Source organism: Mastigoproctus giganteus, chromosome 11, assembly GCF_048544385.1.
Source record: "Mastigoproctus giganteus isolate SK-2022 chromosome 11, ASM4854438v1, whole genome shotgun sequence".
Lineage (NCBI taxonomy): Eukaryota > Metazoa > Arthropoda > Arachnida > Uropygi > Thelyphonidae > Mastigoproctus > Mastigoproctus giganteus.
This window is the reverse complement of record NC_143585.1, coordinates 17,926,517-17,949,203: the sequence shown is the minus strand read 5'-3', so window position 1 is coordinate 17,949,203 and position 22,687 is coordinate 17,926,517. Positions and strand designations below refer to the sequence as shown.

Below are 22,687 nucleotides of genomic sequence, written 5' to 3'. Positions count from 1 at the left end.
AACTTAATTGTCGCGAGATAAAGGTGTGTTTACCGAAATGTGCGAGCCATTGCGAAGTCTAGAGGCGCAGAATCTTGGAAGTAATGAATTATGTCATCCGAAATGGGTGTTTGTCTTGCTGAATACATTGCGATAAATGCCAGGGCTTATGTTTGCTGCAAGTTAGTCTTAGCGAAATCTGATTTCCGAGTAAATGTCTGCAGAGGTTTTCACTTAAAGGAAGCAATCAGGAAAGTATCGAAACTTGAGGGAGTGCCAGTTAGTAGAATTCAATGATCTCGCAGTGCTGTGCAAAGAAAATTCGCCCTCATCTTAATGGCTGTTCGATAAGTTATATTTTAAGACACAAATTAATTAGCAGGCACGATGTCAACGTGGGTAATTATCAATGATGCTGGAATAATCAACTCAGGTCCCGGATTATAAGCATAAGGTTTATGCATCAGTGACTCTGGAAAGACTCTGGAAAAACCATTATTAACTGCATGCTGCATCTTACTCCAAATTCGCATTCATTATATACGAAAATAAAGGAAAAAGCGATTAGTGGATCTTAGAAACTTTTTCAGGGGAGTGTATATTATTAATTTGTCTCATCTTAATCTTATATTTTCTCTGCCTCTCTTTCTGTCCACCTTCTTTTCTGTTTCCATCACTATTTCTTCATCTCCCTTTCTCCTTCTATCACTTTTTTCTCCATCTTTCAATCTCTCAATGCTTTTGTTATGTTATCTATTTATATGAAGAAACAGAACGTACTGACAATAAACCATGACACAATAATTTCAGTTCATACTCAGGACGCTTTTCCAGAAATAAATTTCGTTTCGAACATTCACCGTAACTTAAAACCTTGGAACTAAACTCCACTTAATAAAATCAATTTCAGCAGCACCGACCTGCCTAAAGCAATACAACGCATGCGTTGTGTTCTCGCACAGAGTTCGGATTCTTTCCTAAATCCTCTTTTATACAAATGCACAAAGATTCTGATGATTTTAAGCAACGAAACAACGACTGGAAAACAAATCACAATAGGATTATCGATGCTCGGCGTATAGAATGCGCCTGCGTGCGTGCGTGTTGCATGTGCAAGTCTGTTGTCTGCACGTGTGTACGTGTGTGGGAGGGGGGGATATCGTCGGGTTTGCCCAATATCTCCGAGAAAACTAACGGAGCGATGGATGTTCGGGTGGATGGAATCGGATGCTAAAATGTACTAAGAATCGACAGAGTCACGTATTTCGACTCGTACAGATTTGTTACATCGCTTAAAGCCGAGCTTATGAGGGGGGACTCTATCCCAAGAGGGCCCGAGAGTAGCGTACACGGAGAGACCTCCTAAACCCCAAATACAAATGACCCACTATTTGGTCATATCGCCGGAATGTGCTCCCATTAATCATGACCAAATCTCAGAGCTTTGCTCAGTAATTGTTGGCGGAGAAGCCAGACAGACCAAGAGAGAAAGAGAGAGAGAGAGAGGCAAGGATCGCTCGCGCTGACATGTCACGTGACTACAAGGGCGTGAACTACCGAACTGCCACCAGTGGCAAGTTGAGACAGTGGCTGTTGGCTCAAGCATGGTAAGCTTGTCGGAGAGGTCCCTCCGTTGATCCGCGTTTAGCAGTTGCGGTACGACTCTCTTCGCCGCTGCTCAATAGTCGGGTGATCATTTCGGCGGTAAGTCGATGCGCCTGGGACTTCCCGCTCTATAATTTGTCTCGCCGTGCGGGAGGAGTGATGATCACTGACTAAAGTAGCTTTCTGCCATGAGGACGTTGTTTTTCTGCTGCTCCACTTAAGGGGTTTCAAATGTTACTCGTGATCGCTATTTTGATCCACCCCCTCGGGAATTATCTTTAATAGAAACGATTTCTTCTCCCACTAATTCCTTCGCTACGATGGATGCCTCCGTGTTTCTTAGCACTTGTTGATGAAGTTGGCCTTGTAAAAACCCCTTTCTAACTTTAGATGGTGCTGGTAAATGAAGTGACGTGCATTTGGAACCTTTCCACAATCAATAATTCAACAGGAACTTGAAATGATGCAGAGAACACATTTGCTGTTTCTCCTCTTGGCACACTGCGGTGAGTAATATGCAGTTATTTATTTATTTTTTTATTGAGTTGAAGAAGAAGGATGGTTGATAGTTCCTTATTCTTATTATAACTGAGTCCATCTGCGATTTATTTTTTAAAGTAGTTGAAAACAATTATAAACATTTTAAAGTTTGAAAATCTTAAAAAACAAAAAGGCGGACTAAAATCTTCACAGATTTTAGTCCACAAAGAGAATGAAACCCGACAAAGAGGATGAAAGATAGAAAGACAGGTAGGGAGACAAAGAGCTTTTTTTTTTATTAAACATACATTCTTTATACAATTATAATATAATAAAGGACAGCAAAATAAAGATCACCAAACGCATTAGGACAGTAAACCAATCTCTCACTGGGTGCATTACGTTTAACACTTTCTTTCTATTCACAAGGATATTCAAAAAGGTCTCAGGGTTTACACATTAAAAGTTATGGTGTTTTTTTCACTGATGAAAAAAGAGCTGTCTGGCCTGAGTAGTGAAGTGAGCTAGAGTTTCTTTGGATGGTGGATTTCCAGTAGGATTCTTCTGTGTGGTTCCCTGCATAGCCTCCACATGAAGCCTTGTTTTGAGCCTTCAATACAAGACACAATGTTGCCGCTTCTTGTGTATAAATTGTAGATGATGGCCTTGGCAGTAATGAAGAGAAAGTTGCATGTTATATGCGTTGTTTGTTCTCCTTGCAGAATATACTAACAGTCCTCCTGAGAAGTTACAAGAGAGCTTGGCGGTTTCCAAATTTGATTATCATTCTCTTGACAGGATAGTCCAGTTACGCGTGTTTTCGACGGTTACTGGTGTGACAAAAACAGATAGAAATTTGAGGTTGGTATACTGAACTTGTGGGACGTGGTCGGTGGAAAAATGTTGTGCTGCAACCTCCAGTGGATGTGCGCATCCGATTTTGAATATTTAGCCCTGTAGAGAAGGTCCCGTTTAAAGTTGGATGGCAGATTTAACGTGTTGAAAAGGACGTGGGTATCGCAGTAGTTGAATGATGCGGAGTTTGCAGCTTCTTGGCTAATATGATGAGCTTATTAGATAGATAAAGAAACGAAGAAGAAAAAGATAGATAGACAGGGAAAGAAACGAGAGCCAGAGAGAATTACAAAGAAAGAAAATCGATTATCAAATAATGTACTTCAGGGATTAAAAACCTCTATATTACTGAAGAGGTGCTTATCGGGCCGTGAGGTGGGATCCGTTCTTTTTAAGGGGGCGGGTGCATAGGGGATGTCAAATAATCTATCGAGATGAAATTTAATAGAAAGTTCCGAAAGAATATACTAAATAAGTCCTGAATCTTTGAAAGAGATCGAATCTGATGTTCCAAATTTATAACAATGTCTCTGTAAGGAGGAAAAACTTCGTGGGTGGATATGAAATAGGAAACACGAAAACCTCTCCAGGAACCAACAAGAGAAACACTGAAATTTTCATGCTCTGGTATTTTCATTTGCAGTGTGTATATTACACGAAATTTTAATTCAAATTTTGTCGAATTTCTACTGGTAAGACACTAATGAAATTTGGGGTGGCTCTACGAATATTTCTAAAAGACCGAAATGAAAAATTTCGTAAAAAATCATCCACTGGAATCATTCAACAAACATATAAAAAATCATTCAACAAACGTTTAAAATTCTATCGTGTGGTGTAACAGCGTTTTTAGTCATATCTAAATCATATTTAATGGCTAACCGTGTATGGTCCTTCTTTCACTCAATTTTTATTAAAATTTTCTAAAGTAGGGTGCTTACATTCTCTTTTTGACAACTGACAAAGCAATAGGAATATCTCTACCGAGGACAGTCTATTAAACTCAAACACAGCAGCACACAAAGTTCAGCCTGAAAACGGCCTTTATTCGGATTTTGATAAATGGTGTTTTTGTTCTTAAGGTATTAATCAACTTCTATCGAAACGCTGACAACTATAACCCTAGCCACAGAGGGACGCCATTCATTAGCTATCTGAGGAATATCTTTAATCAACGTGGAAGTGCTAGATATTCTATTAGTGTGAGATATATCTTGGTGTGTTCCGGATGCTCGGTTTAATAATGGAAGGAGATTACTATGCCATCAGACGACTATCCCGCAACATCCATGAAGATCTACAGAACACGACCACTTGAATGAGAAAACTGCGTTGCTATGGCAGCAACGGATGCCATAAAAAGCATTTCGGATAGCGATACTCGCTACATATCCCCATATAAAGACATCTCTCCTGGCGACGGATAACAAGAAATATTAAGGATTACTCCGGGGGTATTAGCAGCTGACAATGTTCGCTCCCTGCTGAAGAATGCGCTGATCCACATTGCTAAGGTGTTTCTTCCTTCCTACCTGGAAAGCAACACGAGTTCCTCGAAACGTGCAAGAATGTGCTTGAATCACAACCGAATGTGGTTTCAGTGAACTCGACATAAGTTGCTGGTGTTGTGAAGGAAGACAGAGGAGCACGGACAGAAATAGTAGTTGGGTTAATTTTTATATTCACTTACTCAGGAACTTCAAAACTTTTATAAGAAAACTAGCTGGTGGACATTTGCGTCACTGTTGGCTATTATGCGTGCTCAGTGAAACTATAACTGAATCGGTTATCAACCAATCGAAATGACTGTTGGCTGTTTCAGTGACCTTTGAATTTGCCAAAGGTGTCATTCTCAACTACTAACTTATTCCGTAATTAATCATTGGGCAAAAGAAAACTTCTTACAAGCCGATCTAAATCCCCTTACGTGTAAATCGAGTTCATTGCCTTTGGTTCTGGGATCGTTTATAACAGTGAAAATTTTATCTTCATTCATTTTACTATGTCTTGTAGACCTCTATCGTCCTCGTGCGTAGCACAGTTGGTAGAATCGCCGTCCTCCCCACACCCCGTGGAAAAGACCTGAGGTCGATGACGGGAGGAATTTTTATGGGCCTTTTTCACAACGTGGCCCAGTTAGTCGGTCTCAGGAGAGTGTGCCATGGTTTTTTGTCCAGCAAACTGGCCACAGAACACAGATTAATTTACAAACATATTATATAGTCTAAAAATACATATTCTACCATAGTCAGAATCCCGCAAATGAATTAATAAATTTTTCTCGACTGTTTTTTCACTCGACACTAGAGTTAGTTGGGTTCGAAAGAAGCTAACAAGTTTTTTCCTCCAAAAAACTCGGGTTTTTCGCCCAGAAAAATAACCAAGCCAATTTTAGAACACGTAAAGTACTGCGGGCTTATTAGTTTCTGCTAGGGGAACTCTTAACATGAAAATGTTTTTGTTTTGTTTTTTAATTTTTTTTCTTATAGAGTAATACCCAAACACATTTCCAAATTTTATGAAAAAATAATTTCCTTATTTCTATTGGTCAGGTTTTAACGCAATTCGGGATAGATAGACGGACAAATCTTTCTGAAAAAGTCAAATATTCGGGTTGTGGCAATAAAGTTCCCGGATACGTGCTGCTGCAGTTAAATTCAATAAGTTTGAAAATAAACGGAAGTGGCACGTTGTAGTTCAAACTTCCTTCAAAAGATTGTAGTACAGAGATTGTCCAGTAAGCTGACAGGTTGTAAGTAACAACCAGTTTTGTCAGTAGCGTTAATGTTCTGTGTCGCAATTCTTCGATGGTGCAACGAACGAATTCTTTCAACTAATGCTTTAAACTGAGAACGTCTACAATGAAGCATATGAAATGTTAAAAACTGTGTATGGTGATAAAAGGTTAAGTCGTACCAGTGTGTTTGAATGATACAAGCGATTCAAAGACCGTACAAGCGATTCAAAGACGTACTTTCGCAATGACACGAGAAGTGGGCGTGCGTCAACCTCTCGAAATGAGGTCTAAGTTGCAAAGTTCGGGGGATTGTGAGAAGAAATCGTCGTTTGATCCTTGGCATGATGGCTGATGAGTTTTACATGAATAAGGAGACGAAGATTTAGGGAAAAGGAAGGTTTATGTAAAATATGAGTCACACAGCCGTACGGATGAGCAGAAGCAGTGAAGAGTGTCATTATACGAAGACTTCGTCCAGACTTGTTAAGCCAATCCTAATTTCTCCGACTTTTTTGCCACTGAAGATGAGTGTTGGGTGTTTGATTATGACCCAGAGACGAAGCGTTAGAGCATACAGTGGACCTCAAAATCATCACCAAAGCCCAAAAGGTTTCGTTTACAGATGTCCTGAAGAGAAGAGAATCAATGCTGCATTCTTTGTACAGGTGTTTCAAAGACTAATGAAATATATTTCTCGGGTGAGGTCGCAATTTCGAGAGACAAGAAGCTGGTTCTTGTTGCACGACAATGCCCCCTTCCAATACTGACTTGTGAAGACGTTTCTGACGAAACATGCTCTAATAAAGATCAACCATCCAGTCTACTCTTCCGATACAGCAATAGCGGACTTTTCCCTCTTTCCCAAGATGAAAACTGCCCACAAAGGAAAGAGATTTCAGGATGTTGAGGGCATAAAGAAAAATGTAACCCTCGAATCTAACATCATCTCTTTGAACGCCTTCGCTGATTCTTTTCAGAAACTTTTAGAACGGTATAATAAATGCACTCAATCAGGTGGCGATTACTTTGAATGAATACGAAACCATTTTGGAGCCTCTTTACTTTGTGTCCTTTTTATCGCGCCAATCCGGGACCTTTATTTCCACACCTCGTATAATTCAGATATTAAAATGTCAATAAAAGTTACATTTCAACGCTACTGAGAATATTTGTGGTGCGCTTCGTAATTCCATATTTATGGAAAGACTCGATGAATTAAACACAACAGTCTCCAGCAGTTACATGCCACAAAGAAAGACTTAGGTAAATAACTATAAGGAATGTATCAGGGTACTAAAGAATAAAAAATTTGGATCTTAACGTGTCAATACTCTTCGTAATTTGCAACACTCCAAGCACTGGAATGTTGCAAATAAACTTAGTGAACTTGAGCTTCTAATAAGATAAACGAATACTAATATGGTAGGAATAACTGAAACATGTTGCCGTTCCAAGATAGGGATAACAAATTTCATTACGGTGATTACAGTGGAGATAAGGAAGAGCAAAGGGGGGGGAGTACAAATGGGACGTATGTTACTTATCAAAAGCTGCTTGAAAGCAAGAAGGTTTCCGGAGCCTGATCAATTCCAGGACGTTGAGTCCGTGAGTTCTTCCTAAGAGTAAGATAAAATCTCTTTTGGTAACTTGAGGAGGCAAGCAGGAGCGAACGATTCATTATCAGCGAATTTAATGTCCCCTTTTATAGATTGGAAATCGTGATATGCAGTATACATAGCAGGAGTAGTTTTTTTGAATCAAGTAGAAGACTGTTATTTATTTGAACCAGAGAAAGAACAAGGAGGTCAAATGTCAATGATCTAGTTCTCATCATAGGTCAAAGCACCGTCAAAAATATAATAGTCCAGGAACAGACAGCGGGGAACGATCATAATGTCATGAACTGGATGATATCGAAGAAAATTTTGTTGGTCAACGTAAAAGGTCATGGCTTTAATTAGAAGGAGTCTTCAGTCCACCGGTACGCTAAGTTCTATCGGTGGACTAAGGACTTGAGCTTTAACTAGGGTTATTCTGTATGCTATTTCATACTAATGCACTGCAGGAAGTTTTTGAAGGGATTTATACTGGAAGGCACATACCCCTTCTTTACGGTTGAGAAGTAGGGCGTAAGAAAGATGCCAAAGTGGATCACAAAAAAGTTCAAAGACTTAATTGAGCAAAAAAGAAAAAAAAAGCGTGGGCAGTTACTGGCTATCGCGTGACACTGCTTTCATACGATATCTGTAAGGAGATATATCATGAAACCACTGACTTGCAAAAGATGAGTATGAAAAATCGCTGGCGTAAGAGCTAAGAATGGGATAAAGGAGTTTTATTCATATACACTCTGGAATCACTCTGGAATAAATTTTGGAATAACGTTTTATTTTTCTCAATTTTCAAAGGTTTTATTAAAATAGGACCAACTTGCTTACCAATTTTTATTAAAATATCTTCTATTTTGTATAAAATTAAAAAATAATAATAATAGAAAATAAATAATATTTAAGAAATATGTAAGAAATTTCTAGAGTATTCAAGAATATTCCAGAAAGGTGAAGAAGATACCTGATTTATTCCAGAGCATTATAGATGATTCTAGAATATTCTAGAAAGTGGGTGAATTGTTTCTATATTATAAAAGGTAGTAGATGATCCTGGAGTGTTTTTCAATAATATAAACTGGATAGCAAGAGCTGTAACTTATAAAATCGAACTGTCATTCAGAAAGAGTGTTTGGTGTAAGTTTTGCGTGTTTCTTGATAAACATTTGAAGAAATAAGGAATTGAGTGTTGAAAAAAGAACTGTGTACAAAGAAGTCTATTCCATGAGAAGCAATGGCAATAAAACTAGGTCTTTCATTTAAATTAGTACAAACTACTATTCGACAATTCAAGGAGACTAGCTGTTTAAAGGTCAAACCATGATCACGACGATTGCGCATAACAATGGAAGCACAAAATAAAACCATAACACCGATTTATAAACTCAATAGACAACTTACTGAACCTGAAACTCAAGCAGAATTTAAGAACTGAGAAACTTCAGCGTCTATAAAACTTCTTAAACAAGGACTTCCTAATCGAGTAGAGATCCGTAAACCCTTATTAAAACCGGAAAAAATTGAAAGAAAAGATTGGTTTGTACTAAGAGCCATCAACATTGGACAATTGAACAGTAGAAAAACGTACTGTGGACGGATGAATCCAAATTTGAAATTTTTGGATCCAAACGTATAGTTCATGTGAGACGATCAACTGGGAAAAAATGGTGTCACAATGTTTAGTGCCTACATTCAAGCGCGGTGGTCATCATGATCTGGGCTTACTTCCCTACACCGGGTGGAAAAGCCCTGAGTTGAAATCCCGTCGATAACATGAGGAAATTTTATGGGCCTTTTTCGCAACGTGGAAGAGTTAGTCGGTCTTGGGCGAGAGACACGCAATTTATAGACAATATACACGGAGCTATATGATCTTAGTCGCTGATGCTCCTAAAACTCTATAACAACAACAATTACTTACTTCTGTTTTCTGGAGTGGGCGACTTCGTCAGAATTGGTGGAATTTTAAGAAAAGAAGGCTATAAAAAGATTTTTGAACATAATGCAATATCCTCTGGACTTCGGCTTTCTGGAAGAAATTTTATATTACCACAAGGCAATGACCCGAAGCACAGCCCTAAGCTGTGTATGTACTTTCTAGCAATTAAACAACGGGAGAGAATAGTGAAAATCATGGCTTGGCCACCCTAATAGCCTGACTTAAACCTAATTTAGCTTTTATGGGATTATTTGGACCATCAAGTCCGTGAAATCTCCCCATCATCACAAAATTTATGGGAATCCTTGCAGATCAGTTGGAATAATATTAGTCAAGACACTATTATAAAATTAATCACTAGAATGCCACGTCTGTGGAAGGCAGTGACAAAATCTCGTGGAGGATATTTTGACGAGACGAAATATCAGTACAGTTTTTAATATTTTGAAATAAAATCTTGAAAATCTTGAAATACTTTGCAGTGTGTTGTTTTTCATATTAAACCTTGCATTGTTATAACTAATTTTATTAAGTTAACGAAAATTATTGTCATAGGCAGTGATTCCAAACTTTTAGGCAGGAAGGTATGAATGCAAAAAAAAGCAGAGCATAAATTGAATATGTCTCTACGAGAACAAAGTGGGGGTATAATCGGCAATCCAGCCAAGATGGTGGACGAGTTGAACAAGTATTTTGAAAAACGCATTATTGCCCAGGGGCAACAGTGAGGCCGAGCTGAAGAGTTTTACAGATGACATAAGAGAACCACTTAGCTGAAACGTTACTGAGAGGCTGAGGGAGTGTAAAACGCCCAAGATGGATGGTGTACACCTAGTTAAGCCCTCGTGAGTAGCAATTGGTATAATCACCGTCCTCTCCACATCATGTGGAAAAGACCTAGGTTCGAATCTCGTCAAGGCAGTGCGGAATTCTTCTGCGGTATATCCTTCTGCGGCATAACAGAGAGGATTCATCGTTGAGTTAGAGATACATTGAGGGACAGAAGACAAATAGTGCTCATAAATGGGAATCCTTCAGAATGGGCTAAAGTGCCAAGTGGATTTGGATCAGGGATCGGTTGAAGAGAATGCTTTTAAATGGGTATTATTAAAAGTGGAATAAAGCATCAAGAGGGATCCCTCAGAGATCAGTGTTCGGACATCTCTTGTTTGTTATCTTCCTAAATTATATTTATGAGAGAATACAGAAGAAGCTGTGAAAGTCTGTTGCCGACTTCAAGATACAGATCAGACTGTGCTGCCTAAAAAGGTTTTGGACCGAGTGCAAATATGAAAAATGGCTGTTAAAACTAAATTCTACCAAATGCAAAGTATTGCACTTCTTATGGATGGCTGAGTCAGTCGGTCTCAGGCGAAGGTAGCATGGTTTTTTCTCCTGGAAACTCGGGTTTTTCATCCAGCAAACAGAAATCGGCCACAGAACACATGCAATTTACAGACATTTGTATACGGCGCAATATTCCCTTAGTTACTAATATGCCTAAAACCCTACAATAACAACTTATTCACTAGCAACATCGCTACCGCCCTATTCATTTGCTTCATCCGGAGAATGATTTTGAAATCTGATTATGAGCGCATTAATGTTCGCAGACTTTACTCTTGATGCGGGATGACTGTTGCTTAGTAACAAAATATATTCAGAGCAGAAGCGTTCTGTATTCGCTATCAACAGCTTCACACCAGATAGGATTCTGACCGTCTCTCCATCATTCATTTAATAGACTTAACTTCTTGCATCTCTATAAAACTGATTAGTGTTTCTTAAATTATTTGATCTTTAATAATGGTATTTTTCCCTTTTCTAAATCATCTTTCTTTTGTAATTACAGGATATGTAGTCGGAATTGATCGGCAGGGGCCAGTATTTATTCACGAACCTCCGAACTATGTGGAATTTGCCAACACTACTGGAACTATTATCCCATGCACTGCACACAGCAATCCTGGAGCCAGTATCTCTTGGGTGACCGGGGATAACAAAGGTGTAGTGGATGTCTCTGGTATCAGGCACGTTCGTCCTGATGGATCGTTGGTCTTCCCCCCATTTAAAGCAGAAAAATATCGACAAGACGTTCACAGTGCACTCTACAAGTGTGTGGCTTCTAATGTTGTGGGGACGATAATGAGTAGGGATGTCCATGTCAGAGGAGGTAGGTGAAATTTATCCTCTATGTTGTTTTAGAACTAACGTCTTTCTTCAGTGTAAATATTTGCAATTACTTGCATCTATGGTTTGATAAAAATTTATGCACTCTTGTTCGTTTTACGAGGACAGTATTTAGAAATCTAATTCAATTTCTTGGATCCGAAGATTTTATACATCTATCGAATATTGAGACAAGGAATAAATGCGTTATTAGCTAATCACAAATATACAGATAATTCTCTGAGATTAATCAAATCCAAATTTATTATCTATGAATCAGACTCGGCTATTATCTGCAGGTCTTCATAGCTGCTCGGTTTTATAAATATGATGGTTTTGGTCAAGGGATAAGCATTTACTGTGGGTGCAGATTAGAGTTCAATTCTAGCTTCTATTTTACATATCAGTAAAAATCGCTAGAAGACAAACCAAGCTTTCGAAATTCTTCGTTTATCTTCTACAGATAGAATAAAAATAACTCTCAGTATTAACTGGATAACAGTTTAACAGTATTGGTTTAATATGAAAATGGTTTATGATGTTTATTATCTGCAAATTCAATATAAATGTTATCGATTTTTCGCTTAGGTAAATATTCTGTTTATGCACTGGCAAGATCATATATGGTCATAAAAGTTTTCATTCCATTTCGAACCATTTTGACAAGAATATAACCAATAACTGTATTTAGCAGCAGTGAGGGCTCGAACTGGTTAACTCAAACTAGCACTGCACTTTAGTTGCCCACTCGGCTAAATTCTTTACTAATATTCTCTTATGGCATCCAAAAAACCAACGCCCTATTAGGTCCAATTTTTTTAAGAAAAAAATATATGAGAACTTGTATTCACTACTGAAAAAAAATAATGATTAATCCCCTCCCTTCCCCCTTCTCTCACTTCTTTGTCCTTTTCTGTTTATCTTTCTTTATACGCCTCTATTTCTGGAACTCTTTCTATATGCATATATTGTATACAAAAGTTTATCTAACACACTAGTCTTCTATGATTTAAGTTAATCTCCTTTAGAATGTTTTTTCGAAGCATCTGCAGCATTCCTTGTGCTATATCTGGGTCATCCAAAAGTATTGTCGAAAACTAAACTTATAATCCGATGTTATGAAAGTCTTGTAAGACATCGCATGAAAAGCAAACTGTTAAAGGGTTCCCTCCTTTCTGTAAGCATCATTAGCGAAGGTCCGTTCATTACAGCCACCATATGGACATATTAAAACGCATTGTGTCCACTTGATCCTTTCGCTACTGGTCTAACACAGTGGAAGTTCTTTGTTCTCTTGTCGTCAGAGGCTGTCGTACATGTACCCACCCTCTAGAACACGAGCCAGCCCTGATCACATGGAAAGTCATGTTGGAAGCTGCCTTTTGATCAGTTTTGTTATCGATCCACAATCTTTACGAGCCGAATTTCATTAAGTTTTCCAGCACGAGAAAGTCGAAAGAAGTTTGTTTGGTATTTGATTGCTTCCAGCACAAAAGAACTGATTCTGTACGGATTATTGGAAAGTGTTTAGCTCTTTTGGTGGAAAAACCACCGAAATAACACCACGAGACTTTCAGGGAGAAAAAAAAAGTAATTTTGATTTTAACAAACACAAAAAAACGCACGCTCCCACAGATGAGTTCCAAATGTGAACAGTAAACACTTAAAGAATAACGAAGACTGAAAATTATGGCTGTTGGGAAAGATATTTTCTTGAAGAAGATCGCATGATTGTTTGCGTTTAAAATGTAATACCTCATCTAGTTTCAGCTAAACAAAAAAATAGAAAAATTTAAATTTATATTCTTTTTGCCTTATGGTGATGAGACATCTCTTTGTGGAGAATTACATATTTATAGAAGAATCGGTCACAGTTGTGGTCAATTCATACTTTTCCCATTATTATTACAGTAACTAGAAATAGAAAGAAATGGAAGGAGATAGAAATAAATATAGAATTTCTTTCTGTTTTGCTAGACGATAAATCTCAGTTTCAGGGAGAAAAAGTTTACTCTCCTCGCCTGAAATCGAATAACTCCGCCAAGGAATGAAAAAAAGCTCACAAAAGTTCTCCACGTCATTGATGGTATTTGAACCCCGGCATTTTCCACCCAATGTGGGAAGGATGTCGATTATAATCACTGTACTGAACTTCACTACGAAGACAAAGTGAAAAAGATAAAGAAACAAATTGAATGATAAAGTAAAAGAGACAAAATGAGAAATTCCATAAAACGCCCTTTGGCATCCATGATAACCAGCGCTATAAATAGTTATGCTGATGTAATCGGCAATAAGTTTCAAAAGATTCTAAAAGGGATAAATAAAGACTGAAACAACACCTGGATCATCACAACAGTTTTGGAGTTTCGAGAAATATATATATAGATAGATAATCCCAACAACGGAAGCGGAAATGCGCTACTTTTCCAGCTTTTCACCACTATCACACTTGATAAACTTAAATATTTAAGAGGGTGGACAAAATAATGGAAAAACCAGTGATAAGAGCTACAGGTATAAACTGATATTGTGGTGGGCCACCTTTTGATCTTAAAACAGCTTGTATTCCACATGGAATGCATTCAAATAAATATTGAAGTATTAAGAGGAATATTGGACTATTTTCTTCATGGAAGAACGTTTCAAGCTTCTTGAATGGTGAAGGTGGAGGAAATTTGCTTCTTACTCTCCTCTCCAAATAAGTCCACAGTGGCTCGATAACGTTAAGTCTGGTGATTGTGCAGGCCATGAGAGATGCTTAGCCTCCGTTTCATGCTCCTCAAACCAAGATTGGACACATTTGACTGTGTGTATATTGGAGCATTATCACCTTGAAACATGATATCGTTAGTGTGAACAATGTTTGCACTATGGGAAGAACCTGGTCACTAAGAATATCAAGGCAATCAGTGGTAGTAATTCGCCCATTCAGGGTGATGATAAGACCTAAAGAAAACAAAGATATTGCTTCCCAAACTATTGTTAATCCCCGTCCATGGTTAACGGTTGGCGCAAGCCAGTCAGGATGATGCGCTATTCAGCCATTACTACTTTCATATCAGGTGTTTCCATAATTTTTCCTCCCCTGTACTTGACTATTATTGCGAAGCGAGTATGCATAATTTTAAAATAGATAAAAACCAGCGAAATACATATTCTGACTACTGCCTGCTTGAAAATTCTGCAATTTTTTTTTTCTGAATTATTCCGAAAGAGAATACGTTACAAAGACAAAAAAAAATTAAATTATAAAAGCGTATAAAAACGGGACTTCAAAATTCCATACAGACAACTATAGAAACATTATACATGGGCTATCTCGTTATATATTACTAAAAGAGTGGCATCCTGAAGATATACCATTTCCCATATGTCAGCCAATTATGCGAAATTATAATAATTAATAAATACTAATATAAAAGACAGTATATTATTATTATTATTTTCAATTCAACTTATGGGTATGCGTGTTATGTATATATTATAATTTAATTCGATAACAATTGACCTTAATGACCGACATATTAAATTTAGAGTTTTAAAACCTATACAGCCGATTTCCTGATCTCTACCTAAAGAACGAATGTAAGGGAGAAATAGCAGAGAGATTTGTTGTTTTAAGGTGGTGAACAAAAATGAATAGAATATGATAGAGAGAACGTGACAGAAAGGCAGAACGTAACACAGATATAACTTGAAATAGAGAGAGAGCAAGTATAAATAGATAAACAGAGACAGGCAGAGATAATGGCGCGGAAGTCTAATTCGGTGCACTCCGGAAGCCTGTCTATTCGAAGTAATGGCTGCCCATTTCTCTTCCATGTTCCTTGAACCATTGTCTCCATAGGCGTGAAGTCCTAACACGTGAGCTACAAGGATAACTTCACTAACGATACATCGTTACGAAACATTTCTCAGCTCGACGGAAGTGAGATGCTTTGCACTGGACGTTCGGTATGCTAACCAATCGCTACTGCGTTCCGGGGAAGCGAATAGAACTCGATGACATTGGCAAGTTTGTACGAAGCAGCACCTGATGCGGTTTGTCTTCGTTGAAATAAATGGGACACTTCCAGCAGCAGTTTTGGGATGATGCAGATAAGAAGTCCCTTTTTCATCGCTTGGCTGTCAGAAGACGTCATGGTTGCATATTTTATGGTGATGAGAGAGAAAATAGAAAAAGGCCTCCCCAAAAATTGATTCTGAAAGTTTATCCTTAAAAGAACTTGTTTCTGAGCATAAATTTGTAATTAATGTTTAATAATTCTGGCTTCCTAAACCAACTAAGCTACTCTTCCTTACTTATCATGCCTATTATGCCCCCCCCACCTAAAATTTCACATCCCAGGTCTACTTTACGTATCACGCAGTTTTAGGCCTAACTAAGCCTATTTCATTTCCGACATTAGGTTTAGTTACTCTTTAAAATACTTTTTACAGCAAACTACTTAACGTAACTTTTATTCATTGAAATATTGGTTTTATAACGCCTATCGAAAGCTGAGGATATGATCTAATATCTTTCCTTTTTTTGCGGTAAAGAAATAAAAGGTTTAATTACACCTAATGACTACTCCAAGTAAACATCAAGTTCGACCCATTTGCTCTGCCGAATTCCAATGAGTGTTTGTGCTGCTCGTTGTCTTTTATTTAGCGTCCTGTGAGCGTTGTACGTGGATTCTACAATTAGTGTGCCACGGAGAAGCGCTGAATGTTAGAAGAAACGTGGGTTACGTATATTTTCCTGTTTAAGAGGACACGCGACCCCTAGCGTTGCTGATAGAACAAGAGTAACGTGATTAAGACTCCTAGAAACGTTCATTAAATCGACAAGAAAAGAATCCAGGCCCTTCTCTTGGGAGAATTTGGAATTAGTGCATACCGTGCTGGGATTCGTCCTCTCCCAGCCATAGATACTGATTGTAAATATTGGACGAATAGGTTGCTACCTCTAATAAGGGATTTTTTTTTGGTCAAAATAAACAACTCTAGTGATTGGAGGAAAAAAATAAGAAATTGGAACAAAAAACATATAGTTTTATCTATTCAGATAGACAGGTAGAAAGAAATATATATATCTACACTCGAATATCCCTATTCTCGCAGAAAACAAGACTAGAAACAGTTCACTGAAACGCCTTCGTGTTTTTAATCATAGAATTTGTGTTGATCCCTGATGAGATCAGAATTTCATTATTACTTCTCTGTCATATTTTATCATATTCTCTCGGATTTATATCTTAAATAAATAACTGAATCACCATTTTACATTAGCCTAATCAGGTATCTTTGGAAACAGTCATCCTTTTAAGCCTACCGACAAAAACAGGCAGAGAGAAAGAGAGAAAGATCAGATGGAAAATAAAATATCGAAGAGTGCTTATACACAAGGAACTAAACGTAAAAAATTCAGAGTTATGGGACTGATACTTCAAAAATATACCGTAATGAAAATAGCACCAAAGCAGATATTACAATAGATAGAAAATCGAATTTATAGGACAAAGCGAAGAAAGATAAAAATATAGACGAACAATATGATATTGTTTCCAGCCCGTTAGCTGGAAGCCATGACAGAGTTGAACTCTGCAATCTTTCTATTTTTGAACAGCAGTACTACAATAATGTTTAAGTCTTCACACCTCTATAGACCCCTGCAAGAGTCTCAAAGAGCATATTGCTGTCTAGACAGCAATAAATCATCCTTATCTCAACTACCATTTCACCTCTCTAAGGTGTTGTCAGCCAACCGGAATTCGACTCTACCTTTAAGTTTATTACCTCAAGAAGAAATTTTAGAATCTACTGTGCCATAAACTACACGCTGTTTTTTTCCTACTTTATAGCTGATATCGGTCTCAAAGAGCTCCTTTCAAGAAATGTAAAAAAGAAAGCAACACCGTTATAGGGCTTCCAAAAAAGGTAAAATTTGTGTTTTTGGTTTAGATTTTCAATGAGGAAGATATCTTCATCGCTTTAAAAGCATATTTGGTGCTATGAATTGGCCATCAAAACACGAATTCAATTTTTATTTATTTTTTTTTTTTTTGGCGTCAAGAACAATAAAAAATTTTCACGAGTAGTCAGAGCTTGCTGACTACGTTTTGATGTTTTCATGCTTTGCACTTGAAACGTTCTATTCATTTTCAACTGTATTGTCATGCGCAGAGACAAAAACTTTTGTCTTTTTAATTATTCCACTTAATAATTATAAAAATATTGAGTGTGACATTTGTGAGTTATTCATTTATTTCAGATTTTGAAAGCAAGTTTTAATTTAAGGTTTTGTTGAAAGAAAAGAACAGAAACCAGGACAGAAAGTGTCTTACAATGCGTGGACAGAAAGCAATCATTTACCAGGATTTTCCAATCGATAGTGGGCAAAATTTTTGCTGTAAGATTGTTCGTAAACATTCGAGAGCAAGTGATCCTTTCACTAAGTCAGCATCATTAGTGACAATTCTCCTCGACATCAGGCTCCGGTCATCTGAAAGAATGTTTTTTTTCTTTTCTTTTTTTCTAATAACAACTTTCGGGCTGTTAGTATTTTTCTTCGTTTCTTAATGAGGGTGCTATTTTTATTGTCTAAGTGCATGTTTCGTTTTTGCCTTTTCTTTTTTTTCTGTAATAATTATCGTTTGTTGACAAGAAAAAAACTTTTCTATTTTACTGAAAACTTTTCAATGGAAGGTGTGTTGCTTTACTTCCTTGGGAACTTATTGAATAAAGAGTACAACGACTTGAAAATAGCTTTCTTGGACAACACCGGTGTAGTGCAGGAATGCTACCTTTACGTGCAGCATAATCCTTTTCCAAGTATTTCGCTTATTCGTTTTCTTTATAGACACAAAACAACAGGAGTGCTTTCAAGTACCATTTTCTACAATCCACTTGAAACAAAGAAGTAACTACTCTATATATATTTTGTATCTGAAATAATTAATATATAACAAAGAGCTGCAAGGCTCAATGAATCCCATGTTTTATCAATATTTAAATATTTGTAAAAGAATAAGAGAAGTTTACCTCAATATGATACGTAGAACACTTCCGTACTGCAGAAATTAAAACGAATATAACATACAGTAAAAAATAAATTGAAAACAATTTAAAAATCAATTGAGCACAATTTAAAACGATTGAACGCAATTAAAAATTAATTAAAAGAATTTAAAAGACTACGAATTGGAGATTAAAAATGGACGGCGAACATTAACAGAATTCTCATGTCATTTAATTTCGACAGTTTCTGCATTTAATTGTTTTGTATAATTACGTTGGACACTTAAGTATTTTGGCCTCGTTAAATAAAAATGTGTTTTTCGTTAAAGGCATGAAAGACTATTTCTGACACTGCTGAATGAGAAGCGCGAAATGAGGCCGCACGTTGATTAACACGAAATTTCAGGGGAATCCGCGTGGATCCTTGATAAGATGAGTCACAATCACTGCAAGAAATATTGTATACCAGGTCATTTATTTTTGTTGTGAACGAGGAAAGGACTGAGCCTTTGTTCAGTATAGCGTGTAATTTCCGTACTGCTCTGGCCACAATTTTAAATTCGATATCTTTAAAGAATCTGTTAAGTTATTTGTGCTACTGTTCAACATATGGGACAGAAATAAAGTATTTTTTGATGTTACTGTTGTTGGTTGTATCCTATCCTTAGATTTTATCCTAATTTGAGTCTAGGATGAATATTATTAAACGAATGTAAAATGTCTTGGATAGTGCTACTATCAGTAATAACTATAACATCGTCTAAATACTTCCCATAGTATGTGATAGGGTAGAAAAGGCATCAAATGTATACGCTCAATCGTTGAGAGACAGATCTTCGATATTAAGCCGCTTAGACTTAAGCCCATCGGCAAATAAAAAAATCGTTTGCACACCTTTTCACGAAAGGTGACATAGTTGGCTTCAACTAAGAATTTAATTAAGTGAAAAATTTCTTTAATATGAAGCTTCGTATAATTAATCGGTGTAGGGTTATTATTTAAGACATCCCAAAGAATATCTAATGTGTATTCAACATTTGCCTTCGTATATAAGGAATTAACATCCAGTGAGAATAAATTATCATTATCGCTGAGTCTACAGTCCTTGAGGTTATTAAGGTTGTATGTTCTGGCCTTCAATTCGTTTAACTGAGCCATAGTAATGTAGTCATTTTTTCAATACAGGTTTAACGTCTTATTGTACTGATCGATCCACTTCAAGGTAAGTGGAGGTATCTGATACAATTGATTCTAACTTATTTATATAATCAGGTTTTTCGAGTATTACAACTGTTTCTCCTTTATCTGCTCTCTGAATAATAATGTCTTTATTTTCCGGAAGTTCACGTAATGCTAAACTGTCATGTGTATTCAGTTTAGGAGGTCGCGTTTCTTTTTATGTTATTTACCACTTGGTTAACTTGTTGAATAAATAAATCGTTTTGTAGGACGTTACGAAGTCCAAATTCGATACAAATTACGCACTGTTTTTAGGTAACTTGAGAGGTGGTAAATTATAATTTAATCACTGGGAAAATCCTTAGATGGATAGAAGGATGGCTTCAGGGCAGGAGGCAGAGGGTTGTGATAAATGGCTATTCCTCAGATTGGGTTGATGTAAGAAGTGGGGTTCCCCAAGGATCAGTATTAGGACCACTGTTGTTTTTAATTTTCATAAACGACATTGATGAAGGGATAGAGGGCGTGATATCTAAATTTGCAGATGATGTTAAAATTGATAGAGTAGTTAATGATCACTGTCAAGCTGAGCTTCTTCAGAGAGACCTAGATAGACTTCAGGAATGGTCAGAAAAATGGCAACTGTGTTTTAATCCAACAAAGTGTAAGGTATTACACCTGGGAAACAGTATTAATCTTATTCACTTGGTGGAGTTCAACTAAACCCAGTACTGGAGGAAAGGGACTTGGGTGTTACGATACGGTCAGACATGAAATTCTCTGAGCATTGTAAACAGGTTGCAAGGAAGGCCCATGGTGTCCTATCGATGATCTATCGAACTCTTGCAAGTAGAGATAGGGACGTGATAATCCCATTATATAAGGCTTATGTTAGACCACACTTGGAATACTGTGTTCAAGTATGGAGACCGCACCTAAAGAAAGACATCGAGCTTCTTGAAAGGGTGCAAAGAAGGGTAACTCGCCTGGTGAGATCGGCAAAAGGGCGTCCTTATGAAGAAAGACTTCGAATATGTGGGTTGCAGAGTTTGGAAACTAGACACCTTAGAGGAGATTTGATTGAGGTGTTTAAGGCTCTGAGAGGCATCAGTAAAATGAATGAGGACGAAATTTTCAAGATTATAAATGATGCTAGAACTAGGGGACATAAATTCAAGTTACGGGGGGAAATGTTTAGATTGGACTGCAGGAAGTTTTATTTTAGCCAGCGAGTTATAAATTACTGGAATAAGTTGCCTTCATGGGTGGTAGAGGCCGACAGTTTGGGGAAATTCAAAGGTCATCTGGGTAGTACTTTCGGGTAAGGGAAGCGCATAGAATGATAGGTTTAATTTCCTTTTTTTTTATCAATTATTATTATTTAGTTATTTATTTTATTTTATTTTTTTTTGTTTTGTTCGGATTTTTTTTTTTTTTTTGGCTGGCGCAGCATAAGCCATAGGCTTTCTTGCACCATGCAGCCGTTACTAATACTAATACTAATACTAATACTAATACTAATACTTTGGATAAAAGTGAAATCTGGTCCTGCGATAGTGTACACGAGGAAAGATTTGTAACTTGTTGATATGTAGATTCGTTGCACGATGGGCGAAGGGGTGTTCGCGAACTAGCTGAAGCGTTCTGCGTTATTCAGTTAGAGATCATAATCTCACCCCTGTACTGAAAAGTGCTAGTGAGGTTTAAATTAGTGACAATAAGTAATTACAATGATTACAAGGCTCAAGAGATAAATGATTAGTCTATAACAATAATAAAATAGGATATTTGTGGGAGTAAACAAAATAACAATAAATATATAACAACGTGAGTAAATTAGATTAAATTAATTCGACAAAAATGAACAGAATTTGATCAATGCGATTAGTAGGAGAAAGTCTGAGCTCCATCATAAAAAGTAGCCATTGGCATCCCAGAAAGAAAACAGCATTCCGAATTGGCCCTTGCAGCAGACAATGTCGGGTTCCTGGTTTGAAGAGCTAATCAACCATGGAATCGTTCGTACTGAGTCAGAATTGAACCACGAAGAAGGTCTCAGCCACGATTTGTTTTTTGTATTTCTTTTAAAAACATATTTTCCTTACGTCTATTTCAAGGATGTTGCAGAAATTGATGGTATTGGAGGAGAACATGTATGAAATACATGTTAAGCTTTGAACTACGTTTCTCTAGATAGTAAAGTTGTAATTTTGGTCTTTTCTTCTCTTTCTGCTGTATAGGATGTTGTCAATGCCGGGGAAATCCAAAGTGTGTGTAAACAGCTGACTAAGGGTCTTGTTTCCACGTGGAGATGTTTCCACTGTGGGATGTTCTGATTTGAGAACAGTACCGCTTTGGAGATTGTGAAGGGCTTCTTCGTGGCCCAGTTCAACCATCGCAGGTACCAGTATTCTAATCCAAGTTGGCGTTTCAGGTAGGAGGGCGGGGCAGATGATGCATAACAAGATAACTGGGACAATACATCTCTGGATATACTGAATGATTACATTTTCATTACAAAAACCGGTGAGCTCTTGATAATATAAACCATGTTTTTTTTTATTTATTTCTGAGGCCTGTGCTTCACGTTGCAATTCTCTGGAAGTCTTTAATACAGACCAATCGTTAGGATGTAGATAATATCTTAATTTGTCGCGAAGTTTCCTAACTTGGGAAAGGCATTTTTGTTTATTAGAATACCGAGATTTTAAGGCAAGTTTAACTATATTACGCGATTTGGAAAGTGCTAGTTGCTTTATGCCCGAAATTTTATGATTTAAATTGACCCTGATTTTTTAATTGTTTTCGCTTTATTTTTTACTGTATGTTATATTCGTTTTAATTTCTGAAGAGTATCATACGGAAGTGTTCTATATCACATTGAAGTAAACTTCTCTTATGCTTTAACAAATATTGAAACCAACGTAGAACGTATTGAGCATCACAGCTCTGGTTTATGTTATCAACATTCAAAATATATAACAGATTACTTCATAGCTTCATAGGATGTCTTCTACACCAAACTCTCCAAATGATATCGATTAAAAATAGTTAAAAAAACAACTTAAAATTAAATGTGTTCATCCATGAGCGAAGAGTGAGGAACATATTTAATTTTAAGTTAACTATATT

At 37.0% G+C, this 22,687-nt stretch overlaps 1 protein-coding gene across 2 annotated transcripts in view; it reads left to right on the top strand.

Moving 5' to 3' along the window:
- Positions 1-1,587: 1,587 nt before the first annotated feature.
- The window catches only part of LOC150077752 (cell adhesion molecule Dscam1-like), a 226,303-nt gene continuing 205,203 nt past the window's right edge, over positions 1,588-22,687 (top strand). For both annotated transcript variants that reach the window (XM_090384708.1, XM_090384707.1), the window contains exons 1-2: positions 1,588-2,090; positions 11,055-11,375. In XM_090384708.1, the coding sequence (XP_090240834.1) occupies positions 2,045-2,090; positions 11,055-11,375 (367 nt within the window). In that variant the 5' untranslated portion in view covers positions 1,588-2,044. The remainder of the gene's footprint in view (positions 2,091-11,054; positions 11,376-22,687) is intronic.